The sequence below is a fragment of the Aquarana catesbeiana genome, linkage group LG02 (genome assembly GCF_042186555.1).
Source record: "Aquarana catesbeiana isolate 2022-GZ linkage group LG02, ASM4218655v1, whole genome shotgun sequence".
NCBI lineage: Eukaryota > Metazoa > Chordata > Amphibia > Anura > Ranidae > Aquarana > Aquarana catesbeiana.
This window is the reverse complement of record NC_133325.1, coordinates 30,176,266-30,201,061: the sequence shown is the minus strand read 5'-3', so window position 1 is coordinate 30,201,061 and position 24,796 is coordinate 30,176,266. Positions and strand designations below refer to the sequence as shown.

Below are 24,796 nucleotides of genomic sequence, written 5' to 3'. Positions count from 1 at the left end.
TTCTGCTTACTTGTGCACGGCCACATAAGCTAACATAGAGGTGCGTTTACAGGCAAGAAAGAACAACAAATGTCTGTCACAGCAGCGTTTTTTAGGCCCTGTGTGCATGAGGACTAAAGCAGATTTCCAGATAGGGATATTTTATACATAGTTACATTGTTCCAGCTGGGACCAATGTAACTATGTGTAAACCATGCCTGTAGGATCCCTCTAGAACAGGGATCGGCAACCAATGGCCCGTGGACCGCACCCGGCCCGCCACCGCTAAATGTTCAGCACGTCAGTGCCTATGTTTAATTCACAGACACCCAGACATTTACACCGCTCTCCTCTTCATTGGACAGAGGCGAGCGGCCAGTATTACAGGGCTGGATGGCGGTGAGAACCGCTGGAGTTAACTTTTTACATTAAACAGTAGGTAATTGGTTGCTGGGCGATCCTAGCAACCAATCGCTAGCTAGTTAATGTGAAGAGTTAACTTCAGCAGTTCCAGCCCCCATCCAGCCCTGTGATGCCGAACTCTGCACTGCTGTACACCTGTGTAAGGTATGAGAGTTCTACCTACACAGTGTGTGTGGGGTGGGGTGCAGGGGGGCAGAGGACACTATGGGGGTACAGAGGACACTATAGAGAGGGCTGGGGTGCAGGAGACAGAGGACACTGCTTTGGGGGGCACAGGAAACTTGCTATGCGGGGAGGGAGGCAGAGGACACTATGGGAGTGATGTGAAGGGGAAAAGAGGACACTGCTATGGGGGTACAGAGGACACTGCAATTGGGGAGCACCCTATTAGGAACCCCATGACTCATGGGGACAGGAACCCCATGACTCCTGGGGACAGGGACCCCATAACTCCTGGGGACAAGGACCATATGCACTCTTTAACCCCATCCTTCCCAAGCATAGGATGGTTCCTTAGACCCACCAGGGTGTTATGGACATGGACACCCCCCCAAGGGTAGTCACTGGACCATACCATTACATGAGTACAGTACACCCTGGGAGACTCCCAGCCTGGCCTAACCAGCAAACCCCAAGTAGTCCATCCCATACCTACTTCAGGTCTTACGCCCATGGACCCCTCACCATGCTCCTTCCATTTCCAAAGGACATCCCAATCTCGAGCTTAGGAGAAGGAAGTGTCCACACAACAAAAGCCCACCAACCATTTCCTGAGCACAGTTAATTACATACATACATCCTATAGTCACCCCAGCAGTGATAGCATATTTTTTAATGTTACAAAAAGTAGAGAGAACATAGATTGAAAAGGACAGCTGAGTTGAAGAGCCCACACCTTTTGCCAGAGTACAGCATCCCATGCAAAGGGCATATAAGTAGTCCCAAAAGAATTTCACCTTCCTCCATTGCTTCCCCCCTAAAGGGAAGCTAAGACATATTGTAAAGAGCAGCCTTTCTCAACCTTTCAACACAGAGGAACCCTTGAAATAACTTTCTGGTCTCAGGAAACCCCAGCTAAAAATGACTACACAGTATCTACAACTCATGATATATTAGCGTGAAGGTCAGTGGCATGAACGTTCCTTACATTTCTAGCCATTTGGAAGAATTCCAAGGATCAACAGCTCCCAGCAGGACCACAGTGTTAATGGCTATTTTGAGGTTACTGGGTGGGCACTGGCCTGGGGCAGGGTAAATAGGGTGTATGGGGGGGGTGGGATGTGGGGTTCAGCTGCGGGTGTCAGGGTCTCTCACCACAGTGATGGCAGCTGCCTGTGCTAGTTCAGCAGGGGATGTGATGCTCCTGTCCTGGGGTCAACTAAACATGCAGCCCGAGCCAGTCATGTGGGTGCTGACTCCCTGGCGCACCCTGCTGCCTCCCTCCAAGATCTGGGAGTTGTAGTTTCCTGGCTGCGTTTCCCTGCTCTCAGTTCTCCACCAACCGGGAGCGTGCGTGGACAACAACTCCCAAAATCAGGGCTGGTGTAAGGATTTTTGACACCCTAGGCCAGGGGTCTCCAAACTACAGTAAAATTTAAAAAATGCAGCGCTAGAACAGTAGCATAAAATAAAAGAATATCAAGCAATGATAGAACTAATAAGAGTCCAATATCCCAAGTCCATATATTAAAGAATGGATATACTGCAGTAGCCAACATCCGTGCTCCGTGCAGATAAAAGGGCTATAGGTGAAGACAGGGTAATATACCTCCTCTGGCAGCAGAGGAGTATCGAGTGATTGGTGAGAATTGAAGAGAGCCTATGAGGTTTCTGGGGAGAACCATTTCCCTACGCTTGGTGAGACCACTTTTATCTGTGGTCACGGATAACTGGTAAGCAGGCTTACGAGAACGAGATTCTCTCTGGTGTGGAGGAATATCATCCTATCTTTACTTATAGCCCTTTTATCTGCACAGAGCACAGATGTTGGCTACTACAGTATATCCATTCTTCAATATATGGACTTGTGATATTGGACTTTTATTAGTTCTATCACTGCTTGATTTTCTGTTACTTTATGCTACTGTTCTAGCGCTGCATTTTTTATTTTACTATTATCTGTGGAGTCTGTATTCTGACTTAGGTGCTGGCAGCTGAACTTTCATACGTCTTTGTTTTAGCGCAGTGCGCAGCGTTAGCCTTGGCTTGTCTCCAAACTGCAACCCGAGGGCCAGATGTGGCCCTTTGCTAGCCTTTATGTGGCCCTTGGGGCACAATTCCTTCCACTGACACCAACAATGGGAGACTATATCCTCCACCGATACCAATGATGGAATACTATTCCTCCTACTAATAGGGGGAATACTCCTCCTATGGTCCACCAACCCTGAGGCCATATTTATTCTCACTGATGCTGGGCCCATGACATTTTCTGCCCCTGCTGGCTACAATCCGGCCCTCCTAAAGTCTAAAGGACAATAAAGTGTTCCTTTGAAAAGTTTGGAGACCTCTGCCCTAGGCGAAACCTCATTTTGCTGCCCCTGACTCCACCCCCTTTGCCCTGTCCACGTATTTCTTCAGCCGTGGTCTCCACCTGCGTCTCTGGACCTGGCCTGAAGAAAAATAGTGGCAATACAGCACCCCTTTACAATACAGTGCCATCTTTACATCACATACCTCTATCCATTCAAGTCCCCCAATTTACATCACAGCTCCCCTCCTTAAATCACAGACCTTCCCCCTTTTACATCAGTGTCCTCAGCCCCCCTTCCTTGCATCCCCCTTTCTTTGCACCTCAGTCCCCTGCACAGCCCCCCCCCCCTCCTTGTATCCCAGTCTCCTCCACACAGCCCCCCTCCTTGTATCCCAGTCTCCTCCACACAGCCCCCCTCCTTGTATCCCAGTCTCCTCCACACAGCCCCCCCTCCTTGTATCCCAGTCTCCTCCACAGCCACCTTCTTTCCTTGCAACACAGTCCAACATGTCACTGCCCCCTCTCTTACCTGCAGGTAGAAGACAGAGGATGCAGCATGCTGGATCAGAGGACAGGAGTTTTCCAACTTTCAATTTAACAGACAGATAATTGGTTGCTAGGACCGCCCCTAGCAACCAATCACAGGCGATTTAACTTGAAAAGTTGGACAACTCTCTGCTTGGATGTTTTGTCTTCTACCTTCTGGATAAAAGCAGCGGCGAGGGGGAAGGAGGAGTCACACGGGAGATGAGAAGACACCTAGGCAGGCTGTTTTCACCTGCACTCCCCCCGCCCACTCACTCACTCCCTTCCTCCCTCCAGCAGCGGTACTCTGCAGACAGCACTGGAACTAGTAGTGCAGGGAGTTCAGTCTGCACTCAATGCCACAGCGTGCGGCCGTGCCCCTGGCCCAACTTCCTCAGAGAAAAAAACAAATTAGCTGGCGGCCGCCGGCCGTTTTGCATGTAAATTGTGGCAGCCTGGGGGGAAATTTCCACCCTGCCCCCCGGCCCAGCCCGCCTCTGAGCAGAAGCATGGTCAAGATCAAGCCAGGGTCATGCAAAGTAAAGCAGGCAGTAGCAAATTCATGGAAACAAGCCGAAGTCAGAGCCAGGAGAGAAGCCAAGACAGGTCCAGAACCGAACACCCCCAGTTCGGTTCGGACCAGAACATGCGAACAGACAAAAAATTTGTGCGAACATGTGAACACTGTTAAAGTCTATGGGACACAAATGTGAAAAATCAAAAGTGTTAATTTAAAAGGCTTAAATGCAAGTTATTGCCATAAAAAAAGTGTTTGGGGACCCGGATCCTGCCCCAGGGGACATGTATCAATGCAAAAAAAAAGTTTTTAAAATTGCTGTTTTTTTCAGCAGCAGTGATTTTAATAATGCTTAAAGTAAAACAATAGAAATTAAATATTCCTTTAAACATCATGCTTGGGGGGTCCCCTTAGTCTGCCTGTAAAGTAGTGCCTCTTGTTTATAACAATACCGCAACAAAATGACATTTCTAAAGGAAAAAATGTCATTTAAAATTGCTTGCGGCTGTAATGTATTCTAAAAGAAGAGGTGCATAGAAAGAGGCCCAGAGAAAGCACCCACTTAGCGCCAGATCAATCCCACAAATCTGTTAACAGAAATAGATGTAATCCTTGAAATAAAACTGTCCCAATATTTACAAGGTACTAAGCAGCTGTTTAAAAGATCAGGAAAAAATACCAAACAGTAGTATACAAATAAGCAGTACAAACACTAAATTATTAGGATACTAAAACAGCGCTAAAATTAAAACGTGATAAAAAAGCGTTATCACAGCATGTGGTTTTTCCCACAAATAAAGTCTATAAGCAGTAGATGGCAAGGTAAACAGTTCCAAAAAAGGTTTTGATTGTAGTCACAAAATAAATCAGCGTTAAGGTAGAGTAAACAGCCACCACTCAGTACAGACCCTATACTGTCGGATCTTGATGGTGATGTGGATATAGAATCATCTATACCCTACCCTAAAGGGTAACATGGAACATCATCATTTGCTTTTTAAAATAGGACACAACCTTGGAGACTCTGTACTGTCGGATCTTGATGGTGATGTGGATATAGAATCTGAGTGGTTGCTGTTTAATCTACCTTAACGCTGATTTATTTTGTGACTCTGGTGAGTTTGACCCTCTGGGGGAGTGTGCTGCACATGGTGGAATTGGCTCTCTATTTCTGGTGAAAGGTGCATGTTTTGACCACTTTAATTCTACAATCAAAACCTTTTTTGGAACTGTTTACCTTGCCATCTACTGCTTATAGGCTGTAATGTATTGTCGGCAATATACATAAAAAATCATTGAAAAAAAAACACGTGGGTTTCTTCCCAGTCCATTATCAATCCCTTTGGGTGTGGTATGGATATTAGAGAGAACTCCACGCCAATTTTCTTTTAAAAAATGGCGATGAGGCCCTTGTCCCTATCAACATGGGCATGTAGCCTGGTACGGTTCGGGGGGGGGGGGGGGGGGGGGGCGCTCTCTCACTCCCCCTTTTCCTGTGGCCTGCCAGGTTGTATCCTCAGATAAGGGTCTGGTATGGATTTTGGGGGGACCCCCATGCCATTTTTTTTTATTTTGGCACGGGGTTCCCCGTAAACCACTTCAATACACTGTGTTATTTTTTTTTTTTGTCCACTTCAGCTACATTTTAGAGAGATTTAACTGAGTCATTAGTATGTGTTGTTTTCGCATCATTCATGTCTCTCGTTTTCGTATCATTGTGGCATATAAAATTTTATTATTGCTTTTCCAGTTTTCTTTATTAATATAACTTTCAACAAAATTTTTAACTTTTTCTTTTCTTTTCCTTTTCTCCCCTTTTCCTTCCTCCCTTTTCCTTTTTTTTTTAAACCAAAGGAGTGAGAATATATTTATTTTCTCCCCCTAATCCCCCCCCCAAAAGGGGAAAAAAAAAAAAACCCACAAAAGGAACCCAACCCCTCCCACCCTCCTCCCATCCCCCTCCCACCCTCCTCCCATCCCCTCCCATCCCCCTCCCATCCCCCTCTCTCTCCCTTTCTCTCCCTCAGCCCTCAGGAATCCATGATTATCATGTATCTCTCCGTGTTCCTTAAGCCACTTAAGCCATTTCGCCCAGGTCCTGAGGTATTTTTCCCGTAGGCCCTCCGTCAGGTGGATTGATTCTTCCATTCCCCTTACCCATTCCACCCTTGTTATCCACTCCCTTAACCTTGGGGCTTTTGACCCCTTCCAGCAACACGGAATTAATGCTTTCACCGCGTTTAGGAGGTGTGGGACCACCGACTTGCCATATTGGGGTGTCTTTTTCTCCGAGTCGTGGAACAAAAACGTCCATGGGTTCTTATTAACCTGCTCCCCCCCTTTATTTGCCGGATTTCTCCCAAAATTTCCTCCTAATACACCTGTATTTTGGAGCATTCCCACCAAATATGCGCAAAAGATCCGGTCGCCCCACACCCCCTCCAGCAGGTTGGGGGGGTCTCAGCGTCATACTCGTGCACCCGCTTGGGCGTCCTGTGCCACCTTGTTATCACCTTATAGGCCATTTCATACGTCCGGGAGTCTCTTGCCATTAGATATACCATTTTTAAGATCTTACTTCTATGTTCCTCGTCTTTTAGGTATCCTATTTCTCTTTCCCACTTCTCCAGAAAGGCAGGGTATCCTTTACTCGCTTCCCTCCTTAGTACTCTATACACTTTGGATATACTACCTTTCACACTAGTGGGGGTGCTTAATAATTTTTCTATAGCTCTTAATTGGTCTCTTCCTCTCAATGGTTGTGGTAATGATTGTGCAAAGTGCTGTATCTGGGCATACTTCCATTTGTCCAGTGGTTTATTCCCCCATACCCGTGTAATTTCTGTGTAAGTGCACAATCTGTTTCCCCTCATCACATCCTGTTATTGTATTGCGTCTTTTTTCGCCCACCTCGTGAAATATAAATACTCCTCCTTCCCCGGTAAAAAATAATTAGTATTCAATATTGATATCAGTGGCGAGTTATATTCCCAGTAAAATCTCTTACTTACCCCATCCCATATTTTAAATGTGTTCCTAGTCAAAAAATTGGCTCTATTTCCCAGCTCCCAAAATTGTGGAGGAATCCATATCAATTTTTCTATATCGGCCCCACTCTGTGCAACTTCTATATTCACCCAACTTTTCTCCTTTTTACTATATAACCAATCAGTGATCCTAGAAATAACAATAGCTTGATAATATTTTTTAAAGTCCGGTGCTCCCACCCCTCCCTGTTTTTTTTTCCTTCACCAAAGTGGCGTATGCTATCCTAGGATGCCTTTGTGCCCACATAAACCTTAGAGTTATAGTCTGTAATTTATCAAAAAACGTGGAACGGAGAGCTATTGGGATTATTTAGAAGGTATAGATTAGTATGGGCAGGACAAACATTTTTACCGCGTTTATCCTGCCAGTCCACGACAGAGCTCTTTACCTCATCCTGCCTAATAAATCCTTAATTTTATTAAGTAAGGGAATGTAGTTGGCAGCAAACAGATCCCCCGGTGTTGATGTTAATTTTATACCCAAGTACCCTAATTCCCTCTCACACCATGCAAAGGAAAGTCCCGATTGAATTGCTTTCTGCTCCCTCCTAGAGATTGATATGTTTAAGAGCTCTGATTTACTCATATTTATTTTAAAGTTTGTAAATCTTCCATAGCGCTCTAACTCCTTGAGCACCATGGGGATTGTTATTCTAGGGGAGGTAATGTAACACAATAAATCATCGGCGAATGCCGCTACTTTATACTACCCTCCACCTACCTTTATTCCCTTAATGTCTACATTTTTGCGGAACGCCACCAAGAGTGGCTCCAAGGTTAAAACAAACAGAATCGGGGAGAGGGGACAACCCTGTCTTGTCCCGTTAAATAACTCGAGGGGAGAAGACAGGGTTCCATTTACTCTAGTTCTGGCCTTCGGGTGTCTATATAACGACAGAATCCATTTCATCATCCTCTCCCCGATCCCTAAATGCCTCAGAGTTTCAACCATGAATCCCCAATCCACTCTATCGAAAGCCTTTTCGGCATCGATTGACAAAAGGGCCGCTGGTATGTTGTTCCTAGATACTTCCTGCATTAAGAAGATTGTTTTCAGGGAATTATCCCTCCCCTCCCTACCAGGTACAAATCCCGTCTGATCATTGTGTATCTACTGCTTCAACCCATCTTTCAACCTATCCGCGAGTATTTTGGCGAAGATTTTTGTATCTACATTTAATAACGATATTGGCTTATAGCTTTCCAGGGATGTTGGATCCTTACATTCTTTCAAGATTAGGGTGATATAAGCTAAAAGGGACTCTTCCCGAGTCTCTTCACTCTCGCCTAGGGCATTTAGATAGTTGCACAGATTGGGTACCAAACTTTTAGAAATTTTTTTGTAGTATGCTATGGAGTTTCCTTCTTAATTTCACTCGTCTCCTCTTTCCTTTCTACTTTATATAGGGCACTATAATAAGAATGAAATATTTTGGCAATCTTAGGGGAGGAGAATTCTTAGTTCCCCTCCTCATTTCTTATTTTAGATATAAAAGTCCTACCCTTTTTTTCTTTAACCCTTCTTGCCATCCACTTTCCTGATTTATTACCCTCCTGGTACATATCTCTGTTGATCGTGTAGAAAGCACTCCTCCTTTTCTTATCCAATAGCTCTTCCAATTCTCTTCTTTTCCCTATTAACTCTTGCTTTTCTGGGATCCCCCTGGGTCATGTACTCTGCTCTAATTCCTGGATCTCCCTATATAAGCGTGTCATCTTTTCCCCCCTTTCTTTTTTTTTCCCCTCTCCAATGGCAATCAAGATTCCTCTTATATAACTCTTATGCGCTTCCCAAAGTGTGGCCCTAGATATATCCTCTGTGTCATTTATCTCAAAGTAGCTCTTCAATTCCTGTTTTATTTTCTCTGCTGAGTCCGGGTCTTGGATAAGAGAGTCGTTCATTTTCCAATTCATCCTAGTCTGTGCCGCGTCAGCAATCTCTACCTGGATTTTCACAGGCACGTGATCTGACAGGGTGATTGCTTTAATTTCTGCTGCCTTCAAGTGGGGGACCAATTCATGTTCTATTAATATATAATCTATTCTCAAGAATGATCTATGTGCAAAAGAGTAAAAGGTATAATCGCATTCCTTTGGGTGACATATTCTCCACGCATCCATTAACTGTAGACGCGTTAACATTTTTTTTAGTGTCTCACCTTTTGTACTGGGCTTTGTTACGCCCCTTGAGGTGTCTATCCCGGGGTATATGCTCCAATTCAAATCCCCTACCAATATTAGTTTACCTTTTTTAAAGGTCTCCAGCTTCATCAAAACTTTTCTTAGGAATCTCTCAGGGTTCCTATTAGGAGAGTAAATATTTGCGACTGTGAACCACATATCGAAGAATTTCCCCTTTATGAAAAGGAATCTCCCCCTGGGTCAGCCAAGCGCTCATCCTCTACAAACATCACTGTCTTATCAAACCCAATAGCCACTCCCCTTGAATGTGTTAGGAATCTCTCAGGGTTCCTATTAGGAGAGTAAATATTTGTGACTGTGAACCACGTATCGAAGAATTTCCCCTTTATGAAAAGGAATCTCCCCCTGGGTCAGCCAAGCGCTCATCCTCTACAAACATCACTGTCTTATCAAACCCAATAGCCACTCCCCTTGAATGTGTTGATCCTGCATCCCCATAATACCACTTTGGAAATTGGTGCGATGCCAATCCCCCTCCTGAGTGCGTAATATAGGTTTCCTGGATTGTATTCAATCCCTTTACATTATACGTAACAAAATTTACTACTCTCATGTTTCACCTCGAGAAAGAGCGTCCGGCTGATCCCGTGGGGCAAACCCCGGAGAGGGAGAGAGAAGGGGAGAAAAAAAAAAGAGAAAAATACCCCCCCACACCCCAACCCCCCCACAGCCACCCCCTCCCACTCCCCCCCCTCCCACTCCCCCCCTTCCCTCCCCCCCCGGTCTGGAACAGGTCGCCTAAAGCGGCTGGACAGACCCCTCGGTTCAATATATGGGTTGGGTGGAGTTCATTGACTTGATGCCACCCTACCCCCATATTTCCAAATGGGCTCACGACACCTGTGCCCCCAGGCCCACCCCACCCCCCCACCTCTCCGTCACACTCAGTTCGCGCTGGAGGCTTCCCATTTTCCCATATCCCCTGGTCTCAATACTACATAGATTCTGCGTTGTTTATTAAGAGTCAACCCTTCTCCAACCCCGTACTCTTCTTGCGGGTGCACCTCCCTCCCCCTCCCCCCAACCTGGGAGAGGTGGGGGGGCAACACCCAGCCTACTGCAGAAATCTTACAGATCTTCTGGGAATCTCAATACCGCTGTTCGCCCGTTTTTCTTCCCAATTAAGCAAGCTGGAAACCCCCATTGAGAGGATATCTCTGATGTTTTCATTAGCCCAGTCAATGGTTTCAACAGTCTCCTTCTCAAGAGAGTCTCCGCCGACAGGTCTGAGTAGACTTGTAGTTCCACTCCTTCAAAACTTAACCCTGGCTGCTGCTGCAATTTTCCCATTATTTTAGCTTTCTCTTCTACGTAATGGAACCTTATTATTACGTCTCTTGGACTCTCTGCTCTATTTTGGGGATAGCGTGCAATCCTGTGGGCTCTGTCTATTTTCAAAGGGTCTGTTATTTCCTTTTCCAATAGGGGGTTAAACAGTTGCTGCAATACTGGCATCAAAACTTAATTTCCATATTTTTCCGGCAGACCCTTGATTCACAGATTTTTACGTCGGTTGCGATTCTCCTGATCTTCGATTTTATAAAGGAGATTTCTGTTTGTATTTTGTAAGTCGCTTAACTGCTTACTAATGCTTTCTAATCTTTGCTCGTGCTCTTCTAATCTGTCCTCTGACTCCTCCACCCTCTTGAGCACATGTCCAATATCTGTTCTTACTGCCGCAATATCTGCTTTTAATGAAGTTTCCATTTTTAACAGCATCTCAGCAAGCATTTCCTTAATTTGTGGGACTTCTTCCTGTGTTGGCTGCTGAGCTGGTCTTCTCCCCCCTGACTCCTCTTCACTCCCATTCTTTCTCTGTAATCCCTCTTGGGCCTCAGAACAGCTCTGTAGAAGGTTCCCACTATTCCTTGACTTTGCAATTTTACCTTCCTGGGTTTTCCCTCCTTTGTTCTCCTCCTTCTGTCTGCTGGTTCCTGGTCGCATTGGGGCCCCTAATCTAGGGCTTCCCTGCGTTTCTTCTAGTATGCTAGATTCTGTGGCCATGTAGCGCTGTATCCCACCAGGGCTTACTGCTGTCATGGCACCTTTCCCAGTTTTGGATGATTTCCCCCTCATATCTCTGTTTTATTCCCTACCTAGCCAGGCGTAGGATAATTAGTCTACTGGAGGTTTGGTCCTTGTAAAATAATCCAGTTAAGGTGTGGTTTTTATTTAGGTCAATCCTTCAAGCATTTCCCCAATACCGCCATCCTTAGACGGGGTAGCTGAACACCTGCAGGGCCTTCTCGTTTAGATTATATATGCTTAGTTAAGCAATTCCGTTTAGCTTACCCATGGGCCTGCACACCCCTCACACCTCTTCAAACCCTCCACAGTCCAGGGGTACTCCGGCGCAAATAAGACACTCCCGCGGGTACACTCCAGTCAAACCCTGTGCGTTTTTAAATAGGTTTCAATATGCAGAGCTAGGAGCACCCACTGGGGTGATCCAGTTTCAGGGGACCTTACCAGAGTATACCGGCACTCTCACCGTCTGCTGAGCTGGTCTTCTCCCCCCTGACTCCTCTTCACTCCCATTCTTTCTCTGTAATCCCTCTTGGGCCTCAGAACAGCTCTGTAGAAGGTTCCCACTATTCCTTGACTTTGCAATTTTACCTTCCTGGGTTTTCCCTGCTTTGTTCTCCTCCTTCTGTCTGCTGGTTCCTGGTCGCATTGGGGCCCCTAATCTAGGGCTTCCCTGCGTTTCTTCTAGTATGCTAGATTCCGTGGCCATGTAGCGCTGTATCCCACCAGGGCTTACTGCTGTCATGGCACCTTTCCCAGTTTTGGATGATTTCCCAATCATATCTCTGTTTTATTCCCTACCTAGCCAGGCGTAGGATAATTAGTCTACTGGAGGTTTGGTCCATGTAAAATAATCCAGTTAAGGTGTGGTTTTTATTTAGGTCAATCCTTCAAGCATTTCCCCAATACCGCCATCCTTAGAGGGGGTAGCTGAACACCTGCAGGGCCTTCTCGTTTGGATTATATATGCTTAGTTGAGCAATTCCGTTTAGCTTACCCATGGGCCTGCACACCCCTTCAAACCCTCCACAGTCCAGGGGTACTCCGGCGCAAATAAGACACTCCCGCGGGTACACTTCAGTCAAACCCTGTGCATTTTTAAATAGGTTTCAATATGCAGAGCTAGGAGCACCCACTGGGGTGATCCAGTTTCAGGGGACCTTACCAGAGTATACCGGCACTCTCACCGTCTCCTCCTATACCTCCGCCCCCAAGGACATCTTGTTGTGCTCCTCCTTGCCGCTGCAGCTGCAGACAAACTTTAACTGACCTGTTCGTCAGAGGTCTGTATCACCTCATACGTTCTGTTTACCAGAGCGATCCAGCGCTGCCTCCAGGGGGGCGGAGGGGTGGGCGATTCCGCCCAGAGCGAGCCATAGGAGGGCAAAGGTCCGTCAGGAGGGGTAGCTCTGTGTCGTTCCACTACGGGCAAGACGTCCCTCCGATCCATCCACGAGCCATACAAGTGTGCGGGGAGGCAGAGGCTCCGGCGCGAACCTGACACGCCTATGTGGTGACGCTCCGCCCCATCAGCCGGGTGTGTGATCAACACACTGTGTTATATAAACTACACTTCCTACATTGACTGAATATAGAGTATGCACTGAATATATAATCTACACTGAATGCAGAGTATATATATATATATATATATATATATATATATATATATATATATATATATATATATATATATATATACATATATATATATATATATATATATATATATATATATATATATATATATATATATATATATATATATATATATATATACATATATATATATATATATATATATATTACAGTATCTCACAAAAGTGAGTACACCCCTCACATTTTTGTAAATATTTTATTCTATCTTTTCATGTGACAACACTGAAGAAATTATTTCCAAACTGGACCCAAAGTATCAATATTTTGTGTGGCCACCATTATTTTTCAGCACTGCCTTAACCCTCTTGGGCACGGAGTTCACCAGAGCTTCAAAGGTTGCCACTGGAGTCCTCTTCCACTCCTCCATGATGACATCACAGAGCTGGTGGATGTTAGAGACCTTGCGATCCTCCACCTTCCGTTTGAGGATACCTCACAGATGCTCAATAGGGTTTAGGTCTAGAGACGTGTTTGGCCAGTCCATCACCTTTACCCTCAGCTTCTTTAGCAAGGCAGTGGTGGTCTTGGAGGTGTGTTTGGGGTGGCTATCATGTTGGAATACTGCCCTGCGGCCTAGCTGCCAAAAGGAGGGGATCATGCTCTGCTTCAGTATGTCACAGCACATGTTGGCATTCATGGTTCTCTCAATGAACTGTAGCTCCCCAGGGCTGGCAGCACTCATGCAGCCACAGACCATGACACTCCCACCACCACATTTGACTGTAGGCAAGACACGCTTGTCTTTGTACTCCTCACCTGGTTGCCGCCACACACGTTGACACCATCTGAAACAAATAAGTTTATCTTGGTCTCATCAGACCACAGGACATGGTTCCAGTAATCCATGTCCTTAGTCTGCTTGTCTTCAGCAAATTGTTTGTGGGCTTTCTTGTGCATCATCTTTAGAAGAGGCTTCCTTCTGGGACAACAGCCATGCAGACCAATTTGATGCAGTGTGTGGCGTATGGTGTAAACACTCACAGGCTGAAACCCCCACCCCTTCAATCTCTGCAGCAATGCTGGCAGCACTCATACGTCTATTACCCAAAGACAACCTCTGGATATGACGCTGAGCAGGTGTACTCAACTTTTTTGGTCGACCGTGGAGAGACCTGTTCTGAGTGGAACCTGTCCTGTTAAACCGCTGTATGGTCTCAGGGTTTCAGGGTCTTGGCAATCTTCTTATAGCCTAGACCATCTTTATGTAGAGCAACAATTATTTTCTGTGATGTCATCATGGAGGAGTGGAAGAGGACTCCAGTGGCAACCTTTGAAGCTCCGGTGAACTCCATGCCCAAGAGGCTTAAGGCAGTGCTGAAAAATAACGGTGTCCACACAAAATATTGATACTTTGGGCCCAGTTTTGACATTTTCACTTAGGGGTGTACTCACTTTTGTTGCCAGCAGTTTAGACATTAACCACTTGCCGCCCGCCCTATTACCAAATGACGGCGGTAAAGTGGTTTGATATTCCTGACTGGACGTCATATGACGTGATCAGGAATATCGAGCCGCTGCGCGCCCCCAGGGGCGCGCATCGCGGCGATCATTGTTGCAGGGTGTCAGTCTGACACTCTGCAACACCGATCTAGGTAAAGAGTCTCCGACGGAGTTTCTTTACCACATGATCAGCCGTGTCCAATCACGGCTGATCACGATGTAAATAGAAAGAGCCGGTGAACGGCTTTTCCTCACTCGCGTCTGACAGATGCGAGTAGAGGAGAGCCGATCAGCTGCTCTCCTGACAGGGGGGGTCTGTGCTGATTGTTTATCAGCACAGCTCCCCCTCGGATCCTACCCAGGACCACCAGGGAAGCCGCCCAGGACCACCAGGGGAGCGATCCACACTGGACCACCAGATATGCCCCTAGACCCCCAGGGAAATGCCACTGTGTGTCCAGGGAGCTGCCAATCTGTGCCCAGGCAGCTGCCAATCAGTGCCCACTTCAATGCCTACCACTGCCAGTGCCACCAGGGATGCCCATCAGTGCCTCATATCAGTGCCCATCAGTGCCCAGCAGTGCCGCCTATCAGTGCCGCCTATCAGCGCCACCCTATCAGTGCCCAGCAGTGCCGCCTTTCATTGCCCATCAGTGTCGCCTATCAGTGCCCATCAGTGCCAACCAGTGCCACCCAGTGCCACCCATCAGTGCCCATCAGTGCCGGCTATCAATGCCCATCAGTGCTGCATATGAGTGCCACCCATCAGTACCGCCTACCAGTGCCCATCAGTGCCGCATATCAGTGCCCATCATCAGTGCCCGTCAGTGCCTGCTCATTGGTGCCACCTCATCGTTGCCGCCGTATCAGTGCCTGTCAGTGCTGCTTATCAGTGACCATCAGTGAAAGAGAAAACTTACTTATTTACATTTTTTTTTAACAGAAACAAAAGCAAAACTTTAATTTTTTTTCAAAATTTTCGGTCTTTTTTTATTTTTTTAGCAAAAAATAAAAACCGCAGAGGTGATCAAATACCACCAAAAGAAAGCTCTATTTGTGGGAACAAAATGATAAAAATTTAGTTTGGGCACAGTGTTGTATGACTGCGCAATTGTCATTCAAACTGCGACAGCGCTGAAAGCTGAAAATTGGTCTGGGCAGGAGGGTGCCTAAGTGCCCAGTATTGAAGTGGTTAATGGCTGTGTGTTGAGTTATTTTGAGGGGACAGCAAATTTACACTGTTATACATGCTGTACATTCACTACTTTACATTGTAGCAAAGTTTCTTTAGTGTTGTCACATGAAAAGATATAATAAAATATTTACAAAAATGTGAGAGGTGTACTCACTTTTGTGAGATACTGTGTATATATATATATATATATATATATATATATATATATATATATATATATATATTACAGTATCTCACAAAAGTGAGTACACCCCTCACATTTTTGTAAATATTTTATTCTATCTTTTCATGTGACAACACTGAAGAAATTATTTCCAAACTGGACCCAAAGTATCAATATTTTGTGTGGCCACCATTATTTTTCAGCACTGCCTTAACCCTCTTGGGCACGGAGTTCACCAGAGCTTCAAAGGTTGCCACTGGAGTCCTCTTCCACTCCTCCATGATGACATCACAGAGCTGGTGGATGTTAGAGACCTTGCGATCCTCCACCTTCCGTTTGAGGATGCCTCACAGATGCTCAATAGGGTTTAGGTCTAGAGACGTGTTTGGCCAGTCCATCACCTTTACCCTCAGCTTCTTTAGCAAGGCAGTGGTGGTCTTGGAGGTGTGTTTGGGGTGGCTATCATGTTGGAATACTGCCCTGCGGCATAGCTGCCAAAAGGAGGCATATATATGTATATATATGTATATATACAGTGGGGACGGAAAGTATTCAGACCCCCTTAAATTTTTCACTCTTTGTTATATTGCAGCCATTTGCTAAAATCATTTAAGTTCATTTTTTTCCTCATTAATGTACACACAGCACCCCATATTGACAGAAAAACACAGAATTGTTGACATTTTTGCAGATTTATTAAAAAAGAAAAACTGAAATATCACATGGTCCTAAGTATTCAGACCCTTTGCTGTGACACTCATATATTTAAGTCAGGTGCTGTCCATTTCTTCTGATCATCCTTGAGATGGTTCTACACCTTCATTTGAGTCCAGCTGTGTTTGATTATACTGATTGGAATTGATTAGGAAAGCCACATACCTGTCTATATAAGACCCTACAGCTCACAGTGCATGTCAGAGCAATTGAGAATCATGAGGTCAAAGGAACTACCTGAAGAGCTCAGAGACAGAATTGTGGCAAGGCACAGATCTGGCCAAGGTTACAAAAGAATTACTGCTCCACGTAAGGTTCCTAAGAGCACAGTGGCCTCCATAATTCTTAAATGGAAGATGTTTGGGACAACAAGAACCCTTCCTAGAGCTGGCCGTCTGGCCAAACTGAGCTATTGGGGGAGAAGAGCCTTGGTGAGAGAGGTAAAGAAGAACCCAAAGATCACTGTGGCTGAGCTCCAGAGATGCAGTCGGGAGATGGGAGAAAGTTGTATAAAGTCAACCATCACTGCAGCCCTCCACCGGTCAGGGCTTTATGGCCGAGTGGCCCGATGGAAGCCTCTCCTCAGTGCAATACACATGAAAACCCGCATGGAGTTTGCTAAAAAACACCTGAATACAGTCCCAACAGTGAAGCATGGTGGTGGCAGCATCATGCTGTGGGGGTGTTTTTCAACTGCAGGGACAGGACGACTGGTTGCTATCGAGGGAAAGATGAATGCGGCCAAGCACAGGGATATCCTGGATGAAAACCTTCTCCAGAGTGCTCAGGACCTCAGACTGGGCCGAAGGTTTACCTTCCCACAAGACAATGACCCTAAGCACACAGCTAAAATAAGGAAGGAGTGGCTTCACAACAACTCCGTGACTGTCCTTGAATGGCCCAGCCAGAGCCCTGAGTTAAACCCAATTGAGCATCTCTGGAGAGACCTAAAAATGGCTGTCCACCAACGTTTACCATCCAACCTGACAGAACTGGAGAGGATCTGCAAGGAGGAATGGCAGAGGATCCCCAAATCCAGGTGTGAAGAACTTGTTGCATCTTTCCCAAAAAGACTCATGGCTGTATTAGATCAAAAGAGTGCTTCTACTAAATACTGAGCAAAGGGTCTGAATACTTAGGACCATGTGATATTTCAGTTTTTCTTTTTTAATAAATCTGTAAAAATGTCAACAATTCTGTGTTTTTCTGTCAATATGGGGTGCTGTGTGTACATTAATGAGGAAAAAAATGAACTTAAATGATTTTAGCAAATGGCTGCAATATAACAAAGAGTGAAAAATTTAAGGGGGTCCGAATACTTTCCGTCCCCACTGTGTATATATATATATATATATATATATATATATATATATATATATATATATATATATATATATATATATATTATATATATATAAAATACACTGCCTGCACTGACTTGAATATAGAGTCTGCACTGAATATCTAGTCTACGCTAAACGCAGAGTATATATATAAAAGTATGTGAACCCTTTTGGAATGATATGGATTTCTGCACAAATTGGTCATAAAATGTGATCTGATCTTCATTTAAGTCACAACAATAGACAATCATAGTCTGCTTAAACTAATAAGACACAAAGAAATAAATGTTACCATGTTTTTATTGAACACACCATGTAAACATTCACAGCGCAGGTGGAAAAAATTTGTGAACCCTTGGATTTAATATATGGTTGAACCTCCTTTGGCAGCAATAACTTCAACCAAACGTTTCCTATAGTTGCAGATCAGATGTACACAACGGTCAGGAGTAATTCTTGACCATTCCTCTTTACAGAACTCTTTCAGTTCAGCAATATTCTTGGGATGTCTGGTGTGAATCGCTTTCTTGAGGTCATGCCATAGCATCTCAATCGAGTTGAAGTCAGGACTCTGACTGGGCCACTCCAGAAGGCGTATTTTCTTCTCTGTTGTTGATTTACTTCTATGCTTTGGGTTGTTGTCCTGTTGCAACACCCATCTTCTGTTGAGCTTCAGCTGGTGGACAGATGGCCTTAAGTTCTCCTGCAAAATGTCTTGATAAACTTGGGAATTCATTTTTCCTTCGATGATAGCAATCCGTCCAGGCCCTGACACAGCAAAGCAGCCCCAAACCATGATGCCCCCACCACCATACTTCACAGTTGGGATGAGGCTTTGATGTTGGTGTGCTGTGCCCCTTTTTTTCCCACACATAGTGTTGTGTGTTTCTTCCAAACAACTCATCTTTGGTTTCTGTCCACAGAATATTTTGCCAGTACTGCTGTGGAACATCCAGGTGCTCTTGTGCAAACTGTAAATGTGCAGCAATGTTTTTTTGGACAGCAGTGGCATCCTCTGTGGTATTCTCCCATGAAATCCATTCTTGTTTAGTATTTTATGTATCGTAGACTTGCTAACAGGGATGTTAGCATATGCCAGAGACTTTTGTAAGTCTTTAGTTGACACTCTAGGATTCTTGTTCACCTCATTGAGTAGTCTGCGCTGTGCTCTTGCAGTGATCTTTACAGGATGCCCACTCCTAGGGAGAGTAGCAGCAGTGCTGAACTTTCTCCATTTATAGACAATTTGTCTTACCATGGACTGATGAACAGCAAGGCTTTTGGAGATACTTTTATAACCCTTTCCAGCTTTATGCAAGTCAACAATTCTTAATTGTAGGTCTTCTGAGAGCTCTTTTGTGTGAGGCATCATTCACATCAGGCAATGCTTCTCGTGAAAAGCAAACCCAGAACTGGTGTGTGTTTTTTATAGGGCGGGGCAGCTGTAACCAACACCTCCAATCTCATCTCATTGATTGGACTCCAGTTGGCTGACACCTCACTCCAATTAGCTCTTGGAGATCTCATTAGTCTAGGGGTTCACATACTTTTTCCACCTGCACTGTGAATGTTTACATGGTGTGTTCAATAAAAACATGGTAACATTTAATTCTTTGCGTGTTATTAGTTTAAGCAAGAACATATTTGGGGGGGCACACCATACAATGCGTTTAAATTCAAGATGGTGCTGCTATAAGACCTACAAACAGTACAAAATATTTTTTGAAATATTGCAGGGCTAGTTAAAAACACCTGAATATATTAAAAAAATATGGGGGTTTGGTCACACTATATGGTCATATTGTAATAGGCCCTGACCAGGTTTTTTGGGCTGGAGCACCCCTCCCCCTCCTCATTACCTCTTATTAGTGGCCACCAGTGTTTAGGATGTATCCCCTTCAGTTCTCCCACATAGAGGAGTTCAGCTCCCATGGTTGAGACAAAGGATCTTCCATTCTATAACTAGTGTAGGACCCACTAATTTGGGGTACTTTGTCGCAGTAAGTGGGCTTAGCACTATATGACCATATAGTGTGACCAAACCCCCATATTTTTTGAATATGTTCAGGTGTTTTTAACTAGTCCTGCAGGAAATGTGATTCTTGTATGTGTGCGCTGTAAAATATTTTGTATTATTAGTTTAGGCAGACTGTTATTGTCTATTGTTGTGACTTAGATGAAGATCAGATCACATTTTATTACAAATTTGTGCAGAAATCCATATCATTCCAAAAGGGATATATATATATATATATAAGTAAGGATGGCATTGGATCTAAAAACAAGGTATGTAATGAAAAGAGAAAAGTTTTATTTAAAAATGTCATGAGAATTTTGGTGAGAGAAGGGAGGGAGGAACCAGCAAAGGCAAAATTTAGAAATGTTAGCTTTAATGTGCCCCTCCTTTATAATTACACTAAAGCACTTCCAATGATTCCAAATAAAAACAGCAATATTATAATACAAATAAATATCTCACCCGGGTCCTGTGCTCCGATCTCTATCTGTAGATACAAATGTATCCTTCCTGCTAGGGAAATGTTATTCTGGATACAATGTATGCATAGCAGTGTTACCATCAAACGTTCCATTGTTTTATGAAGGTTAAATAAAATGGGAGATTGTCAGACACAGATTGTCTCTGTCCGCTCACAGCTATGTGAAAAATGTGATACAATACACTCATTCTCCGACACCAAAATTGTCCGTTTATTTGATGCAATCTTTCAGCTGCTGCCATAAGGGGGCGCAATTTACAAGCCATTAAAAATCTACCTAAAGACAAATATTCATTTTGTTTTGGATGCAGGGCCAGACTGGGAATAACATCCAGCCCTGAAAAAAATTTCATACCAGCCCCACAGCATTATTATACCACCGCAACAGCATAACGTCATTGATTTCTTGTTCATGAAAGGGAAAACTATAAAATGCACATTTGAAGAGTGTATTATATATAGATAAGACAGATATGAAATCACATAGGGCTTTATATATATATATATATATATATATATATATATATATATATATATATATATATATATATATATATATATATTAAAGCAAATTCCAGTTAAAAGTGGTAAGTGATCAATCATCAAGGGGGACCCCAGGAACTCAGAATGTGGGGGGGGGGTGCTTTATATCGGTGCCCCCTTACATTATCGTATTCACTCCCCCCTTACATCAGTGACCCCCCCTTCAGACTGGCCTAGCAGTGCTGTCACTGACCTCCTCTCAGGTGCACCGTGTAGGGCTCAGTCAGTCGGCTCCAGCTCGGTGGCTCTGGTTTTATCCTATAGTCTCCTCTCCACAGTCCACACTTGTCTGACTTCTCCCATGACCCCCATCCCGGCGGTGCTCCCACTCTTGACTCCTCTGCAGACTCCCTCAGAGACTGCAGACATGATACAGGAGATGGTCAGAGATTGCAGACATGATACAGGAGCTCAATGCAGCCTCACCAGTGCCCATCAAATGCAGCCTCACCGGTGCCCATCAAATCAGCCTCATCAGTACCAATCAAATGCAGCCTCACTGTGCCCATCAATGCAGCCTCACTGTGCCCATAAATGCAGCCTCACTGTGCTCATCAAATTAAGCCTCACTGCTCATCAAATGCAGCTTTACTCTGCCCGTGAATGCAGTCTCACTGTGCCCATCAATGCAGCCTCACTGTGCCCATCAATGCAGCCTCACTGTGCTCATCAAATGCAGCTTTACTCTGCCTGTGAATGCAGTCTCACTGTGCCCATGAATGCGGCCTCACTGTGCCCATCATTGCAGCCTCACTGTGCCCATCAATGCAGCCTCACTGTGCCCATCAATGCAGCCTCACTGTGCCCATCAAATGCAGCTTTACTGTGCCGTGAATGCAGTCTCACTGTGCCCGTGAATGCAGTCTCACTGTGCCCAGGAATGCAGCTTTACTGTGCCCATCATTGCAGCCCCTCCTGTGCCCCATGGCCCAGTCAGCAGTCCCTGTCTGTGGGAAGGTGTGTTGTTGATGCTTGGTACGGTACCTTGCATGCCAGCAGGATATCCATGATGGCCAGCAGCAGGCAGGGTCTGTTCTTGTTTTGGATGGGGACAGTGCTCCTTCCAGAGGATCTGTTTCCTGTGAGATGGAGTGGGCCCTGGCCACCTGCACCTTCAGCCATCCTCATTTTCCGGCCCCAGTCAGCCTGTCCTCTGGTCCTGGGGAAGTGGAGAGCACTGGGTGGGAGCTGGAAAGAAGGGGGAGCAGAGAGTACTGGTGGGGTTGGAGAGCACATGGGTGGGGGCAAAGAGCAGGGGGGAGTGGAGATCACAGGGATGGGGAGCGGAGAGCGCTGGGGGGGACTTGAGAGCACTGGGGGTCCAAAAAGAACAGAGGTGGAGAGCACTGTGGGGGCTAAGAGTGTGGGGTGGCGAAGAGCACTGGGGGAGGGGCAGAAAAACAGGGGTGGAGAGCACTGGGGGGTACAAAGAGCAGCGGGGAGTGGAGTGCAATGGGGGGAGCTTGAAAGCACCAGTGGGGGCCAGAAAGAACAGGGGTGGAAAGCACGGGGGACTGGAGAGCACTGGCAGGGGTTGGAGAGCACATGGGTGGGGGCAAAATGCAGGGGGAGTGGAGAGTACAGGGGTGGGGAGCGGAGAGTGCTGGGGGGGAAGCTTGAGAGCACTGGAGGGGGAGCCAAAAAAAACAGGGGTGGAGAGCACAGGGGGCAAAGAGCATGAGGGGGCTGGAGAGCGATGGTTGGAGCTTGAGAGCACCGGGGGGGGACCGAAAGAACAGGGGTGCGGGGAGCACTGTGGGGGGCGGAGAGCACTGGGGTGGGGGCTGGAGAGTGATGGGGAGAGCTGGAGAGCACTGGGGGGGAGAAAGAACATGGGTGGAGAGCACTGGGGGAGTGAAGAGCACTGGGATGGTGGCTAGAGTAGGATGGGGAGAGCTGGAGAGCAGGGGGGGCAGAAAAAACAGGGGTGGAGAGAACTGTGAGGGGAGGAGAGCATGGGGGGGGAGCCAGGGAGCACAAGGAGAACTGGGGGGCCAGTAAAAGAAGTTGGATAGGAGGATCGGCGGGGGGCCGCATATAGAGGAAATTAGCTTTCTATATTCCTCTATGCAGCCGCTGAATGCTTGATTCTCCTCCTCTCCCTCCTGCAAGTATTCAGCGGCTGCATGGAGGAATATAGAAAGCTAATTTCCTCTATATGCGGCCCCCCGCTGATCCTCCTATCCAGGCACACAGGGCGGGCTGTACAGGCGGGCATCTACTCATGTGGATCATGGAGCTGGCTGGGTCTGTGTTCGGCGGCGGCGCTGTAACATGGTCCCGCCCCCTAGACCGGCTCGTGTGATAGGCGGAACACTGATTCTATCTACTATCACACAAGCCGGTCTAGGGGGGCGGGACCGTGTTACAGTGCCGCCGCCGAACACAGACCCAGCCAGCTCCGTGACACACAGGAGCAGGAGAGAGGGGAGCACTGCAGCCGCAACTCAAAGCGGCCTCACGGCAGGCGGCCTACTGGGAAATCTCCCGGTATCCCGGTAGGCCAGTCCGGCCCTGTTTGGATGGGTAGAGATGGGTTAGCATGGGTCAGCTTTTTTATCATTAAAACCCTTTCTATTTGTCCTGGTGGTTACTGTCACTGGGACAGGAAGTAATGGAAAATTCTAAATGTCACAGTTGTCACCAGAACAGGAGGTAAGGTGGAATCATCCAATGTGGGCACCTGTTCTGTTCTCACTTTGGAGAGATTTCCTCTAACTTCATGTTGTATTTGCTAGGCAGGAGGTGAAGGGAAACCTTCTCAAGGGGACAAATATAAAACTGAGAGGTTTTACAATTCCCTACTCTACCCAAAAAAACTACATTTTGGAGTTTGGGCTTTATATATACATTAACGTGGTTGTAAACCCTGTATAACAACTTTTACCTACAGATAAGCCTATAATAAGGCTTACCTGTAGGTACCAGGAATTTCTCCTAAACTTGCACAGTTTATGAGAGATTCACTGTATTCGCATGTGCCAACGTCATTGGCACATGCGCACTGAAGAAACGGCTCGCTCGTGACGTTTCTTCAGCTGTGCCGTTACCGGCAGCTTCCACGGAGTGATGTCATTGCGGCTCCAGTCAATCACAGCCCCGGAGCCCACACACCTGGAAATAACTCTGGCCAATCACAGCGCTGGAGCCCGCAAACCCGGAACTAACTCCAGGTCAACATGTCCCCGGTCACAGCGGTGTGCCTACACACCGGCATACACCTAACACAGGAGTCTGTACACAGGAGATGTATGCTTACCATGTGGCCAGGACCCCCTAATTAAAAGGCAGGTCTGACTCTGACAGGCTTCTGGGAAAATCCCCATATAGAACCACATTCAGTCAAGCAGCCTTGGGATAGACCTCCAATACTCCGGCAGAGACCATGTACAAATGAAAGAGTGTAAATAGTGTAAAACCTTTTAAAACTGTTATTTATTGTACTAAAATAACACAATTAGGGGGTCCTGACCACATGGTAAGCAAACACCTGACTCTTTTGGTGGTGGTCGGCCTTTGAGGTGAAGGGTGTTTGGTTTGGCTCACGCTCCAACCTGGGGCAAGAAGAACCCTCATCTTTATCTTTAACTTGGGACTCTTTATTAATTATTCCCTTTTGAATTTTTGCTTTATTAATTTTACACTTAAGATTGGGTAGTACTTGAAGACTCCTTTGCGAATCTACTACTTGTCCACTCCCCTTGGATTCACAGTAGACATACTCCGAAAACCTTTTCTTCCCACCCTTTTATAGGTACCACCCTAACAATCTTTAAACGGGTATGCAAGACGCTCCACGTAACCCCAGCTCCGGGCCCCATGACACCTATAGACAACAACCCTGAATTCCCCCCGGGTCTACTGTACAAATACCCCGCTCTGGCTACGGATAACACTCCAACAAGGGCCCACTGTTGTTTTCGAAACGGGTCGCTACTTTCCCACACAGACCTCACCAAGACACTCTCTGACTGTCACTTCCCTTTCTTCAAGTACCTTCAGCTGCGACATTTCCTCCAACCCCATACAAGAGACAACCCCTATGGCAGA

General features: G+C 45.9%; 1 protein-coding gene across 1 annotated transcript in view; it reads right to left on the bottom strand.

Annotated features, from left to right (window-relative positions):
- The window catches only part of LOC141126754 (ecto-ADP-ribosyltransferase 5-like), a 42,317-nt gene extending 21,903 nt beyond the window's left edge, over positions 1 to 20,414 (bottom strand). The window contains exon 1 of the mRNA XM_073612729.1: positions 20,185 to 20,414. Within this exon, the coding sequence (XP_073468830.1) occupies positions 20,185 to 20,296 (112 nt within the window). The 5' untranslated portion in view covers positions 20,297 to 20,414. The remainder of the gene's footprint in view (positions 1 to 20,184) is intronic.
- Between the last annotated feature and the right edge of the window lie 4,382 nt (positions 20,415 to 24,796).